At 41.3% G+C, this 15,896-nt stretch overlaps 1 protein-coding gene across 1 annotated transcript in view; it reads left to right on the top strand.

Moving 5' to 3' along the window:
• LOC123773031 (insulin-like peptide receptor) overlaps positions 1 to 15,896 on the top strand; it is a 531,432-nt gene that overhangs the window by 126,976 nt on the left and 388,560 nt on the right. The window contains exons 7-8 of the mRNA XM_069315507.1: positions 2,626 to 2,789; positions 13,875 to 14,031. Coding sequence (XP_069171608.1) covers positions 2,626 to 2,789; positions 13,875 to 14,031 — 321 coding nt within the window. The remainder of the gene's footprint in view (positions 1 to 2,625; positions 2,790 to 13,874; positions 14,032 to 15,896) is intronic.

Genomic DNA, 15,896 nt, shown 5'->3' with positions numbered 1-15,896 from the left:
AAACCCTTCACCGTTAGTGTTGGTACGTACACGCCCTCTGCATGGTGCAGAACGCCTCTGCACAACACGGCTTGGAAAAAATTGAGTCCCCCTTTGTTTAACTTGTAATTCCCTGGAATTATGAATTCTAGGTTTCCTTCAAACACTGGAAGCCTTCCTGACTTCGTCTCTATCAAGTACCTTCTGACAAAGGCATGGATCATGAACCCTGTCACCACAACTCGCAGAAATAAAGCCCCACAGTCCATTTCCTCTGTATCGCGTTCTGACATTCACGCGGTAGATAACCATCACTTATAAAGTTCACTTCTATTTAATTCGACGATACCCCTCCTCACGATAACGGATTCTTACTTCAGTGGTCCCAGGACGATGGCACAACGATAGCGAGTTACTTAGGTGTCTTTGCAAGCAATATTTCCGGTGCTTGGCTGAGCAAAGTAAATTACAGCCTCTCCACACAAAGACACAGCAAGAATGGTTTTGGCGCCAAGCAAGGGCCCGCATCAGCCGGAACTCCTCAGCTCAACTTTACCATTCACAAACAAGCATCTCAAGAGGCCTGGTCCCTCGATGAATTACGACTCTTCCTTGAGGTGTCGCCATGCTTCTATGTCAAGGCATGAAGGAGGCTGATGGTGGGAGACCGGTCAACGACTGTTGACCTTCCTAACACCCCTCCCCCCTCTCAGTCAACACTTTCTTCACAAACTCACATGAAGTAAATTCATGGCAATAACTTCCATTACAGACATGCCACGGCGACCACTGTAGCTTTGTTGAAACGTTCTTGTCAAGGACTGTCCATAGACACCCATCATGATTGTGTAGGTCGAGTACTACTGAAACGTGTGCCCCATGCACACTCTGTCCATGGGACACAGTCTCTCCTGTCATGTTGTGCACCCACTCAGTAGTGCACAAGGTAGCTGGAAATCCATCACCTGACACAGTGATTGGTTGTCATTCAGTGTACTAATGTAGAGTGTTACGACCACTATGGATCAGTAACCGTATTCTTGATGTTGTAACCTCTATTATAGTATCCGACCCCAAGTCGGTAGTACACTTTCAAGAATTGGCTATATAGTGCCATAAGGGAAAGGGGGGATGAACAATACACACAGTTCCCTTCACCAATATATTTACCCTCGCCGTCAAAATATATTGAAATAGAATATTTCTACACTTATTTACAGTGGTGTCACTTCCACACAGGACACCAAAAGCACACACATGCAGTGTTCACCAACCCCAGTGTTTCCACCACCCAGTACCTAGTCCACTCATACTGGGAAACACAGGCGAGTTCACCTTTTACGTGGGGCAGCTCACTGACACAGTATCACGAGGTGCCTATACCCCACTATCTCTCTCCAGCCACTCGCTGGCAGAGGACCTCAGCCACACACTGATCGGGGCCACAAAACAACCATATACAGGGGTAGCGAACTCCTGGCAGAAGTCTCTAGCAACCGGCTAGCAGCATTTCACACCCTGCACCCCACTGTCGTCCGTTACTCTCCTAAGCCAATCCCGGGATACGCCGATCTCTTCCAACATTACAGAAATCAGCAGCTAACACACTGCTCCGATCAGCGGCAGCTTACTTAGTCGTCTTCCAGGATCAAGCTGCGAGTAGGTGGACTGTACAAGGTACGGATCCTAAGTACGACTACTGCCACACGTCACCTCTGTGGACATAAAACGTCATCAGTTAAATGGACGGTACACTGGGGAAACCATGAGGTAACACTCATTCACTGGGGAGTTGAAATTATGCTCTGTAGCACAACCTAGGTGGCGCTGATCTTTTTTTTTTGAGATATATACAAGAGTTGTTACATTCTTGTAGAGCCACTAGTACGCGTAGCGTTTCGGGCAGGTCCTTAATCCTACGGTCCCTGGAATACGATCCCCTGCCGCGAAGAATCGTTTTTTCATCCAAGTACACATTTTACTGTTGCGTTAAACAGAGGCTACAGTTAAGGAATTGCGCCCATTAAATCCTCCCCGGCCAGGATACGAACCCATGACATAGCGCTCGCGGAACGCCAGGCGAGTGTCTTACCACTACACCACGGAGACTGCACCACTACACCACGGAGACTGCACCACTACACCACGGAGACTGGCGGATCTTGATCCGCCACCTCACCAGAGGTCATCCACGTCGACCGCACATTCTGATGAAGGCAGGAAACCAGAGCCATTTGTCGCTGTCATGCCAACAAAAATAGACGGCGTTGTCCACGTAGCTTCCAATATCAGGGGGAGTTGGAGTGCAGACCCATAGATGGCGCTGGAATACTGTAACTGGCGATACCGTAACATGGAGGGTAACCAGAGTGAATGGTGGTCTTTCAGCGTCCTAATGTGGTTGGTAACTAGAGTGAATGATTGTCTTCCAGTGTACTAATGTATAGGGTAACCAAAGTAAATGATTGTCTTTCATTGTACTAATTTGGAGAGTAACCTAAGTGCATTATCATAAATGCTTGTTTTCAGTGTACTAATTAAAATTAAAATTAGTACCTCGTACTAATTTGAAGGGTAACCATAGTGAGTTGTTGTCTTCTATTGTATTAGTGTGGAGGGTAACTGGAATGAATGGTTGTCTTTCAGTGTGCGGAAGCGAGTGCCCTGGAGGGTGTGTTGGAGAGCAGTGTTGTCACGAGGAGTGCCTAGGCGGCTGCCTCTCCCCCGGGGACCCCACAACTTGCCATGCCTGCAGGAACCTCCTGGAGCAGGGACGCTGCACCCACACGTGTTCCAGCCCCAAGTTTAAGGTCTGTGTCTGATAAATGCCATGTTTTAATTTAGTCTTTTTAGTTTGCAAGTATTCTTGGTGGATCGTATTATTGCACGTTGTGTGTGTGTAAAAATGTCGTACCACGTATCAATGAAAAGTGACATTTTCACGATAACCTCTACTGGGAGAGTATATGATATTGTGTCCAGGTTTGGTGACCTGGACACAATATCATATAATTTGTATTGTTTCACTAGTAATTTTAATTTAATATAATTTTATTTTATTTTAATTCTATACATGTAATTTATTTGGCTCGGTTTTTATTCCATGCTTACTAAATTTCAGATTTTGACATTGATGTTCATCGTCTATTTTTTCATCATTGCAAACTAGTTTTTAATTCTGCTAATAGTTTCTTATTTTATTAAATTCATCCTTATTTATCACAATAGTATCTATTTTTTTTTTTTTTTTGCAAACATGTGCATTTAATTCATAAATTGTATTTCTGGTACTCCTGATATTTGTGTAAATATATATTTAATGTTGTTTACGCTCGAGTATTATTCCCAAAAATATATAATTATTTAATTTTGGCTCAAAAATTGTACATTTACTCTCCCATCTCGATAGTAATATTTACAATTGCCTCCCTGCCCATAAAAACCCAGACCACTCTCATCTACCAGTTTAAACCGGGAGAAATGGCTCCCTATTCTGATCGGCTAGGGCTGCCACCCCAAATCTTAGAATATGCCTCCTCCCTCCCTCCCGCCTATTCCCGTGACTAGTCATATATGCCTTACAAGTGAATCCAGTTCCCAATTAAAGACATCATATCGGTCTTGCAATATAAATTCAGCCGGAAATCGATACCAGTTTCCCTGGATATCCATTAATTTCAAACTTATCTCTTGGACATAATTCGGTCTATGACGAATATAATAACAGTTATTTGTTATTTTTGCATATTTCTACTTCATTCCCGACTTGTATTAGGATCGTTTAGATAATCTCTAAAGATATAAATAAGGTTAAATTAAGTTTGATTAGGTTAAATAAAATAAAATAAATAACATATAAGATGTAGCAACATTATTAATAGACTTAGCTAGACTAGGATAGAGTAGACTAGGTAAGGTAAGGTTAGGATAGATTAGGAACAGAGACGTTTAGTGTTTTTTTTAGACATTATGATAGGAGTTGGGGCCCAAGAACTAAACTACAACAGCGAACCTCAGCCTTTGGGTCATTGGGTGGAAACTGAACAATGATTGCTGAAACATCAAACAGGGAATAGGGAATAATGATTATAGGAATACCCATGAAATACTCTAGCTATTACTTGTCTCAAGTTCGAGTGTGTGTGTGTGTGTGTGTGTGTGTGTGTGTGTGTGTGTGTGTGTGTGTGTGTGTGTGTGTGTTTAACGTGTCGTCCTTGCAGCTAATCATCACTTCAAGTTTTCGACGAATAAGACTTGTGCCACGACTTTTACTCGGACGCTTGCCGTTCTTCGCCTCCATTGTCACTCTATGGTAGTACCCTTCTGTACAAAGATTCTGTTAATCTTTTGGGGTGGATTTTGTACACTCGTTGCTCTTGGTCACGTCAAATCTCTCACCTCCTAGTTGAATGCACTATGGCCCAAAACTTACTTAAAATTTCGTTCAGTACTACCTTGGGAATCGATAGACGCTCACTCCTCTAGTTGCACAGGTTTTTGTGCTGTCTTAAACTCGATTATGGATGTCCTGCCTGTTCTTCTGTCATTCGTCCCTTCGTCGTCTTGATGATCTATACTGTACACAAGCAAGTCTGGTGTCTTTCGTTACTCGTCTATCCTTGAATTTTGACATCAGCATCTTGTTTCTACAGGATCGTCGTGATCGTTACTTCTTTGCTACCCTGTTGCACGGTCCCTGCAACATCCCCACTCCTGCCTGTGCCGTCCTCTGTCCACTGCCACTCTGGAGGGATCTCTTTCTGCTCAGTTTCTTCATTTTTCTGCAAGGGGTGGCTCGTATGCAAAGATTCTCTCTCGGTCCACATTTGCAATGTCTCCCCCTCGTGATATTCTAACCTTGTTCCCATGGAGAGTTCCTCCTTGTAAAATGTTGTAAGGCCCTAACCCACATGATGAACGCTTCTACTCCTCCAACTGCTATGAACAGCCTTTTCCTTGAACTTTTTCCTTTCACATAACAAAGCTTTGTTCACAAATGGGTATATGTCTGCCGGCGATGTTGGCTACCCCGTTGTTTACCATGTAAAACCAGAACGTTCCGCTTGCCCTGTGGGGAATTTCCTAGCAGGTAGATTCATTAAATGTAATTGATGATATCGATTGGACTGTATTAGGAGAAAATGGACTGTATTAAAATTCTTGACTTCTGCTTGGTGTTACCCTTTACACATATCCTCAGGGGCTATTCAGTTGTAGCCTATCTATCGATAATTCTCGATTGATAGAAAAAAATTAATAATGGTTAGTTAACTAAACTACTGGTATTAGTTTAAATACTCAATGGCCTTATCTGTCTAGAAGGCTTCAACGTGAGTACAAATGGACATCGGGATAATCAGTCAGGTATGAAGCTCGTGGCCTTTGGCGGCTGTCCCACGTGTGGTAACAAGTAGATGTCGTCTGGGTCCCTGATGATCACCACAGTTCTGCCGAAAATTTACAACATAACTACTGAAAATATTACCTATCACAGATATATCAAGCTCTGCAGAAGTAATTAGTTCATTATGAGAGGCTCGTCATCGTTTTTTGGATCGCCTTCTCTATAACCGGTCGTCTATCTATTATACTATTAAAAGGCCAATTAATATGAATAGACTAGATATTGGACAAACCGGATACAGGGTACTCTCGTAATTGGAGGTCGTAGCAGCTCTCGAACACTGTAACGGCACGGATGTCGAATATAAGCGTGGCTGCTAAGTTTGCTTCCTCACGAGACCCGTTCCAGATAAACAGTGGCTTCTCTTCCTGCCCTGTGCATAGTCACACCACTAATTTCTACCCAATTATTAACAAGGACAGGGAGGCGTTATTTTACACAATATTTTATCAGTTCCAATCACAGAAAACAGTTTTTTGCTGTTTGTAATGCTGGACTGGAAGTTTCCAAGAAAGTAAATTATGTTTAATGTGTATAAAGTTTATGGCGTGACTATTTCATCTCTGATTGACTCGACTAGTCACGTCGGGTCCCTGATGGTCACCACAGTGTCGCCTCAGGGAGACAGTTACTTAGTTCTATTTAAGCTTTAATTGAATTCAGTCTAATATAATTCTTTTAAAGTATAATTAAATTGTCAATTGGAAGAATTAAGAATTTGGGAGAAATAATAGTTACGTCGCCAATGTTGGCTGACGCAATACTCCTCTATGCTTTCCAAGGAGCTTCTAGACCTTTCCTCACTAGAAAATTAATTCACTTAGTATGGTTAGTTTTTTGACATAACGAATTTATCTTATTATATCAGAGGTTACTAATTGGGGGGTCGGATATTTCCGACATGCCCTCCGAGACTAGCATCTTCATGCCAGAACTTATAATAATAATAATAATAATAATAATAATAATAATAATAATAATAATAATAATAATAATAATAATAATAATAATAATAATAATAATATATTAAAGCTAGGGCACATAATTACATACATATATAAGAACGTGGACAGTGGAGGATTTCTAGTAAATACAATGCTCCTCGTCAGCTGTTTTCTCGACGTCTGTGTTCGTTTGTCATTGTCTTTTAACCGTGTGCAGCCTGTGTAAGTAGAGATCCAATATTAGCTGTTTCTGAAGATGATCATTCGACCATCTTTAGTTCAGTGCAGTGATTATTTTCACTTGTTTTTCTTATATTTACATTTAAATATGATACAAAACTGTGTGTCGAATTGGTTTCAACAGTTTACGCATTCAGTTCGTTCTACTCATTTAAGACTCTTATACTGAAAGTTCTTTTTGACATCCCTGTGTTTCCGATCTAAAATTATGTCTTCTCGTTCTACTGTTCTTTAAACTGAACATGATTTCTATGTTTACTTTACGACTCCCTTAGCATTTTGAATGTCGTTATCATGTCTGTTGTATTTCTTCTTTTTCCAGTGAAATGAGGTCTATTCCCTCAGTCTTTCTTCGGGGCTCAGGAACGAGCCTTGTTACATATTTTGGACTTTTCTATATTTTCTCTTTCTTTAGGTAGGGGTTCCATACTAGAGCTGCATACTCAGTAATGTGACACAGGATGCATACAGTGCTCGGAGGGGATCTTTCTCTACCTCAATTTGGACAAAGTGGATGTTTGTAGGTGTGGCATGTGCTGCCCTCGCTATTCTGCTGATGTGTGCCTCTGGTGTTAGAGGCACTCCTAACTTTTGTCCACTCCTAACTCTTTCCCTTTTTCAGATGCTGTAAGGTCCTTTCTTTCACCCTGTACTGTATTTGAGGCTTTCCTGCTTCATTTCCTAGCCATTTCTCAGACCATCTCTGGAGACTGTCTAGATCATCTTACAATGTATTGCAGTCCTCCTCAGTTTTGATTTGCCTCATTAGCTTGGCATAGTCTGGAAACATGGATAAGAATCGTTTACATATACTAGGAACAGAATGGGCCCTGGTACCGATTCCTGAAGTACTCATTACATCTAACCATTATAATAGCACTTCTTCTTTTACTTTGACTCTTTGCGTTCTTCCTGTAAAGTAGTCCTTCGCCGACTTTGCTACTCTTCCCGATACACCAGCCTGTATTTCAAGTTTGCATGGGAGTCGCTTTCAGTTACAGCTCTTTGGTCCCGCCTCCCAACTGTCAATCAACTGGTGTACAGGCTCCTGAGCATATTGGGCTCAGTCATATCTACATTTGAAACTGTGTATGGAGTCAGCCTCCATCACAACATTTCTTAATGTTTTAGGACGACTGAAAAAATCTTGTTAATGTCTCGGTGGCTCATTTGGATACTCAGTTTCCATCTGTGTCTCCTTGTGCGAGCACGGCACGTTTTAAATAATCTATCTTTATGAACCTAATCAATTTCCCTGAGACTTATGTATGTGGTAATCGTGTCTCCCTTTACTCTTCTATCCTCCAGCGATGTGAGTTGCAATTCACGCAGCCTTTCCTCATAACTCATGTGTCTGGAACTAGTCTTGAGGCATACCTATGAATCTTCTCCAACTTCGTTTTATGCTTAACGAGGTATGGACTCATTGCTGGATCCGCATATTCCAGGAGTGGTCTGATACACCACATATTCCATATGTGGTGTACAAGTTCGTAAATTATTTCTTGCACAATTTTCTAATGGTAGTTCTGATGTTAGCCAGCCTCGCATACGCCGCTGATATCTTTTTTATGTGGGCTTCAGAAGACAAGTTCGGCGTGATATCAACTCCTAGATCCGTGTGTGTGTTTACTCACCTAGTTGTACTGGCGGAGGTCGAGGTTCTGCTATTTGGTCCCTCCTCTCTACTGTGCATTTACTATTTGTGTTTGCAGAATCACGCTATTAGCTATTGGACCCCTCTAACCAATCTTTTTTTCTTATGATATCTACTACATATATTTTTCTCTGACACACGCACATCCCCAGGTAGCAGCCCGTAGCAGCTGTCTAACTCCCAGGTACCTATTTATTGCTAGGTGAACAGGGACCTAAAGGTGAAAGTAACTCTGCCCATTTGTTTGTGCCTCCGCCGGGAATCGTACTGGGCAAATAGGATTACGACCCCCAAGCACTCTCCACTCAGCCGCGAGGCCCATTTGTGTATGTACTCACCTATTTGTACTTGCGGGGGTTGAGCTCTGGCTCTTTGGCCCCGCCTCTCAACTGTCAATCAACTGGTGTACAGATTCCTGAGACTACTGGACTCTATCAAATCTACATTTGAAACTGTGTATGGAGTCAGCCTCCACCACATCACTACTTAATGCATTCCATTTGTTAACTACTCTGACACTGAAAAAATCTTTCTTATGTCTCTGTGGCTCATCTGGGTACTACGTTTCCACCTGTGTCTCCTTGTTCGTGTTCCACCCGTGCTAAAGAGTTTGTCTTTGTCCATCCTGTCAATTCCCCTGAGAATTTTGTAGGTGGTTATCATGTCTCCCCTTACTCTTCGGTTTTCCAAGGATGTGAAGTTCAGCTCCGTAAGCCTTTCCTCGTAGCTTATACCTCTCAGTTCCGGCACTAGTCTGGTGGCATACCTCTGAATCTTCTCTAAGTTTGTCTTGTGTTTAACTATATATGGACTCTAGGATTGGTCTTACATAAGTGGCATACAAGATCCTGAACGATTCTTTACACAAGTTTCTAAAGGCAGTTCTTATGTTGGCCACTCTAGCCTATGCCGCTGATGATATTCGCTTGATGTTGGCCTCTGTGGACAGGTTCGGTGTGATATCAACCGCCAGATCTTTCTCACTATTTAACTCTTGCCGGATATCACCTCCCAGATGGTACCTTGTGTTCAGCCTTCTGCTCCCTTCGCCTAATTTAATTTCTTTACACATTCCTGAGTTGAACTTTAGTACATAAGAACATAAGAACAAAGGCAACTGCAGAAGGCATGTTGGCCCATACGAGGCAGCTCCTATTTATAACCACCCAATCCCATTCATATACATGTCCAACCCATGCTTGAAACAATTGAGGGACCCCACCTCCACAATGTTACGCGGCAATTGGTTCCACAAATCAACAACCCAGTTACTGAACCAGTATTTACCCAAGTCTTTCCTAAATCTAAACTTATCTAATTTTTACCCATTGTTTCGTGTTCTGTCTTGTGTTGATACTTTTAATACCCTATTAATATCCCCTTTGTTAAGTCCATTCACCCACTTGTAAACCTCTATCATGTCACCCCAAACTCTTCGCCTTTCCAGTGAATGCAACTTAAGCTTTGTTAATCTTTCTTCATATGAAAGATTTCTAATTTGTGGAATTAACTTAGTCATCCTACGCTGGACACGTTCAAGTGAATTTATATCCATTCTATAATATGGCGACCAAAACTGAACTGCATAATCTAAATGGGGCCTAACTAGAGCAAGATATAGCTTGAGAACCACACCAGGTGTCTTGTTACTAACGCTGCGATTAATAAATCCAAGTGTCCGATTTGCCTTATTGCGAACATTTATGCATTGATCCTTTTGTTTTAAATTCTTACTAATCATAACTCCCAGATCCCTTTCGCAATTCGACTTCGCAATCTCAACACCATCTAGCTCGTATCTTTTAACCCTATCATCATTACCTAACCTCAGAACTTTACATTTATCAGCATTAAACTGCATCTGCCAATCCTTCGACCATTTCAAAACCCTATCTAGATCAACTTGAAGTGATAGTGAGTCCTCCTCCGAATTAATTTCCCTACCGATTTTCGTATCATCGGCAAATTTGCAAATGTTGCTACTCAAACCTGAATCTAAATCCTTTATATATATTATAAACAACAGAGGTCCCAGGACAGAGCCCTGAGGCACCCCACTTACAACATTTTCCCACTCTGACTTGACTCCATTTATACTAACTCTCTGTTTCCTTTGGTATAGCCATGCCCTAATCCAGCTTAATATAGCACCCCCAATACCATGAGACTCTAACTTTTTAATCAGTCTTTCATGTGGCACTGTATCAAAAGCTTTGCTAAAGTCAAGGTACACAACATCGCAATCCTTACCACTATCAACTGCCTCAACAATGCTAGAATAAAAAGATAACAAATTTGTTAAACATGAACGGCCATTTGTAAAACCATGTTGCGACTCAATTATTAATTTATGTTTTTCAAGATGAAGACGAATTTTATTTGCTATTATAGATTCGAGTAACTTTCCCACAATAGACGTTAGGCTAATTGGTCGATAGTTAGACGCAAGTGATCTATCTCCTTTTTTAAAAACGGGTATCACATTAGCAACTTTCCAAAACTCTGGCACTCTGCCAGACTCTATTGATTTATTAAATATGGTTGACAGTGGGTCACAAAGCTCCTCTTTGTATTCTTTAAGCACCCTGGCAAACACTTCATCCGGCCCTGGGGATTTGTTTGGTTTGAGTTTTACTATTTGTTTAAGAACATCCTCCCTGGTAACTGCTAAACTCGTCAACCTGTCCTCGTCCCCACCCACATAGACTTGTTCGGCTGAAGGCATATTGTTAAGTTCCTCTTTAGTAAATACAGATACAAAATATTTATTAAAAATACTACTCATCTCTTCATCACTATCTGTTATTTGACCTGTCTCAGTTTTTAATGGACCTATCCTTTCCCTAGTCTTAGTACGATATAACTGAAAAAAACCTTTAGGATTTGTCTTTGCTTGCCCTGCTATGCGAACTTCATAGTTTCTTTTTGCTTTCCTTATCTCTTTTTTTAACATTTCTAACCAGTTGTACGAATTCCTGTTCTAAAGTGACCTCCCCATTTTTAATCCTTTTGTACCAAGCTCTCTTTTTACCTATAAGGTTCTTCAAATTCTTTGTTATCCACTTTGGGTCATTAGTATTCGATCTATTCAATTTGTATGGTACACTACGTTCCTGTGCTTTGTTTAGAATATTCTTAAATAAGTTATATATTGAATCCACATCGATATCCCCATTTACGTCACCTATCGCTGGGTTCATGTCTCGCTCCAAGACCGGCCCCCACCCCATACCCAGGACTTTCCAATCAATTTGACCCAAAAAAATGCTAAGGCTATTAAAATCAGCTTTTCGAAAATCTGGCACTTTAACAGAATTTTCTCCTACAGGTCTATTCCATTCTATGCTAAATCTGATTTCTTTGTGATCACTGTTCCCTAGCTCACTCCCTATTTCGATGTCATTAATTTGTGTTTCCCTGTTAGTTAACACTAAATCTAAAATATTATTTTCCCTTGTTGGTTCCTTAATGTGTTGCGTAAGAAAGCAATCGTCAATTAATTCTAGAAAATCTTCTGCTTCACTATTCCCTGTTTTGTTCAACCAGTTTATTCCACTAAAATTAAAGTCACCCATGACGTAAATACTGTTAGATCTAGATGCTCTAGATATTTCATCCCATAGATGCTTTGCTTCCATTCTGTCTAAATTTGGTGGCCTATATAAGAACATAAGAACATAAGAACAAAGGCAACTGCAGAAGGCCTGTTGGCCCATACGAGGCAGCTCCTATTCTATAACCACCCAATCCCACTCATATACTTGTCCAACCCGTGCTTGAAACAATCGAGGGACCCCACCTCCACAACGTTACGCGGCAATTGGTTCCACAAATCAACAACCCTGTTACTGAACCAGTATTTACCCAAGTCTTTCCTAAATCTAAACTTATCCAATTTATACCCATTGTTTCGTGTTCTGTCCTGTGTTGATACTTTTAATACCCTATTAATATCCCCCCGGCAAGGGGGATAATACCCTATTAATATATAACTCCTATTATAATATTATTTGCTTTTTCGTATAATTCTATCCAAATAGTTTCTGTGTGTGGTAGTAGCCATTTTCTAGACCATTCCATCAGTTTGTTCAGTCCGTTCTGTAGTCTTTGCCTGTGAATGTGTGTGTGTACTCACCTAGTTGTGTTTGCAGGGGTTGAGCTCTGGCTCTTTGGTTCTGCCTCTCAACCGTCAATCAACAGGTGTACAGATTCCTGAGCCTATTGGGCTATATCATATCTTCACTTGAAACTGTGTATGGAGTCAGCCTCCACCACATCACTTCCTAATGCATTCCATTTGTCAACCACTCTGACACTAAAAAAGTTCTTTCAAATATCTCTGTGGCTCATTTGGGCCCTCAGTTTCCACCTGTGTCCCCTTGTGCGTGTGCCCCTTGTGTTAAATAGCCTGTCTCTATCTACCCTATCAATTCCCTTCAGAATCTTGAATGTGGTGATCATGTCCCCCCTAACTCTTCTGTCTTCCAGCGAAGTGAAGTTTTATTCCCGTAGTCTCTCCTCGTAGCTCATACATCTCCGCTCGGGTACTAGTCTGGTGGCAAACCTTTGAACCTTTTCCAGTTTAGTCTTATCCTTGACTAGATATGGACTCCATGCTGGGGCTGCATTCTCCAGGATTGGCCTGACATATGTGGTATACAAAGTTCTGAATGATTCTTTACACAAGTTTCTAAATGTCCAGCGTAGGACGCTGAACGTGTCCAGCGTAGGATGACTAAGTTAATTCCCTAAATTAGAAATCTTTCATATGAAGAAAGATTAACAAAGCTTAAGTTGCATTCAATGGAAAGGCGAAGAGTTAGGGGTGACATGATAGAGGTTTACAAGTGGGTGAATGGACATAACAAAGGGGATATTAATAGGGTATTAAAAGTATCAACACAAGACAGAACACGAAACAATGGGTATAAATTGGATAAGTTTAGATTTAGGAAAGACTTGGGTAAATACTGGTTCAGTAACAGGGTTGTTGATTTGTGGAACCAATTACCGCGGAAGGTGCTGGAGGTGGGGTCCCTCGATTGTTTCAAGCGCGGGTTGGACACGTATATGAGTGGGATTGGGTGGTTATAAATAGGAGCTGCCTCGTATGGGCCAATAGGTCTTCTGCAGTTGCCTTTGTTCTTATGTTCTTATGTAAATGCCGTTCGTATGTTGGCCAGCCTGGCATATGCCGCTGATGTTATCCTCTTGATATGTGCTGCAGGAGACAGGTCTGGCGTGATATCAACCCCCAAGTCTTTTTCTTTCTCTAACTCCTGAAGAATTTCCTCTCCCAGATGATACCTTGTATCTGGCCTCCTGCTACCTACACCTATCTTCATTACATTACATTTGGTTGGGTTAAACTCTAACAACCATTTGTTCGACTATTCCTTCAGCTTGTCTAGGTCTTCTTGAAGCCTCAAACAGTCCTCTTCTGTTTTAATCCTTCTCATAATTTTGGCATCATCAGCAAACATTGAGAGAAATGAATCGATACCCTCCGGGTATTGATTCATTTCGATGTGTGTGTGTGTGTGTGTGTGTGTGTGTGTGTGTGTGTGTGTGTGTGTGTGTGTGTGTGTGTGTGTGTGTGTGTGTGTGTGCAGTGAATTATATTCTGGTTGTCTATCCATGGCCGTAACAGGTGTCGAAGCACAGGTGTGAGAGTCGTGAGGTGTGTTCTGCCAGCTACGCCATCAAGTGGGACACTCAGGAGTGCGTGGAGCGCTGCCCGACCGGCTACAACCAGACCATCCTCTCTTGGGAGTCTCGCACCGTTACCCAGTGTATTCCCTGCAAAGGTAATCTGCCTACCTATCCAAACACAGCGTTGCCCATGGTGTCACACACATAGCTAAGCTGCCCTCTGACCCAAACACAACCTGGTCCAGTATTTCACGGGCAAGGATAAGTTTCCTTGCCTGTGACATACTGAATATTATGTGACACAGAATAATGTCATAATGTGACATATGATTGCATATTATATGTTGATTATTTTCTTGCTTATGGATTTGTATCGATATGTATTTTATCGATACCCTCTGATTTGTGTTCTTGCATCTTGGTTTAATTGGAGGAAGATTTCTCCAAATGTTATCTTTGTTTTAGGTTAACTAAAATAATAATTAACTGTTAAATATATTACACCTATTATAAATTTATAAAACGTTTCGAACCTACATGGTTCATTCTCATGTGATGGGACTTTAAGACGGTGTATTGGATTGATTCCATTAGGGGGATCAGATACATACAAATACAAATAGGTGAAGAGTAAGACATAACGGGGTGAGGAATAACGCATAAACGGTGAAGAATAAAGCAAAAAAAAAAAAAAGGGAGGAAGCACATACAAAGATTAATCAGGTGCAGTGGGCGTGGCAGTGTGAGCAGTGTCGTCAACATTGGCAACTTCACGTTCTTGTCATGGTCTTACTCTTATGGTGAGTAGAGTGAATAGTGAATAATAACGGAATATTCAATTTTATTCTCACCATGAGAGTAAGAACAGGACCGAAGCGTAAAGTTGCCAACGTTAACGACACTGCTCACACCGCCACACCCACTACATCTGATTAATCTTTGTATGTGCTTCCTCCCTTTTTTTCTTTATTCTTCACCCCTAATGCGTTATACTTCACCCCGTTATGCCTTACTCTTCACCTATTTGTATGTACTTCAATAAGGATGATGACCAGACCACACACTAGAAGGTGAAGGGACGACGACGTTTCGGTCCATCCTGGACCATTTTCAAGTCGATTCTCAAGACACTCGACTTGAGAATGGTCCAGGACGGACCGAAACGTCGTCGTCCCTTCAACTTGGTTAGGTTAGGTTAGGTAGCCGAAAAAGTTAGGTTAGGATAGGTTAGGTAGGTTAAGTAGTCGAAAAAAAATTAATTCATGAAAACGTGGCTTATTAGGCAAATTGGGCCTTGTATAGTAGGCTGAGAAGTGCGTTCTGGCTACTAGGTACGACATATATATATATATGTATTGTGACGGTAACGCGTTGGTGTTCGGCTGTTCAAAGCTAGGGGTATGGCCTCGTCACATAGTATTAAAAAAAAATAGAAAATCTGGAACTTCGTCTGTGGTAAGGTAAGGAGAAGACACACAAAACACAAGTAAATTTTAACAATGAAATTTTAATTACGTTAAATTAACAAAACATGAATAAAATGGACAAACAATTTCGTATAATAAAATCAATCAATCAAAATAATAAGAATAATTAAATGACACAATGAAAAGTTACGTTAAGACAAAATAACAAGAAGTGCAATATAAAAGTAAATGAAAGGTGCTGGAATATTGGCTTTAAGCTATCACCTCTCTTAGTACACGTACGCCAAAGCTTACGTCTAGCAGGGAGAAGTGTTAACTGTGTGAAAGCACGGAATATTCTGAGGACTGAGGTCGTGACGGCCCCAGACATCAAGTAGTATGGGGGGGGGGTGGAGTGCAGTTGCAGCCCGACCGGCGACCAATCAGAGGAGCCGGCAGCAAGACAGGTAGTTTGGCGGTTTGAGTCTGAGCAGGTGTTCTTGGCTGCATACGTTTTGCGCTCTGGCAAACCTTGCTGGTGTTGTTGTCGTTGTTGGACATTTCTTCCATAGTAGTTATATATATTTGTTGCGACGTATTTATGGAGGGAAGAG

The sequence above is a fragment of the Procambarus clarkii genome, chromosome 81, assembly GCF_040958095.1.
Source record: "Procambarus clarkii isolate CNS0578487 chromosome 81, FALCON_Pclarkii_2.0, whole genome shotgun sequence".
NCBI lineage: Eukaryota > Metazoa > Arthropoda > Malacostraca > Decapoda > Cambaridae > Procambarus > Procambarus clarkii.
The sequence above is the reverse complement of the archived record's forward strand: the minus strand, read 5'-3'. Positions and strand labels throughout refer to the sequence as shown.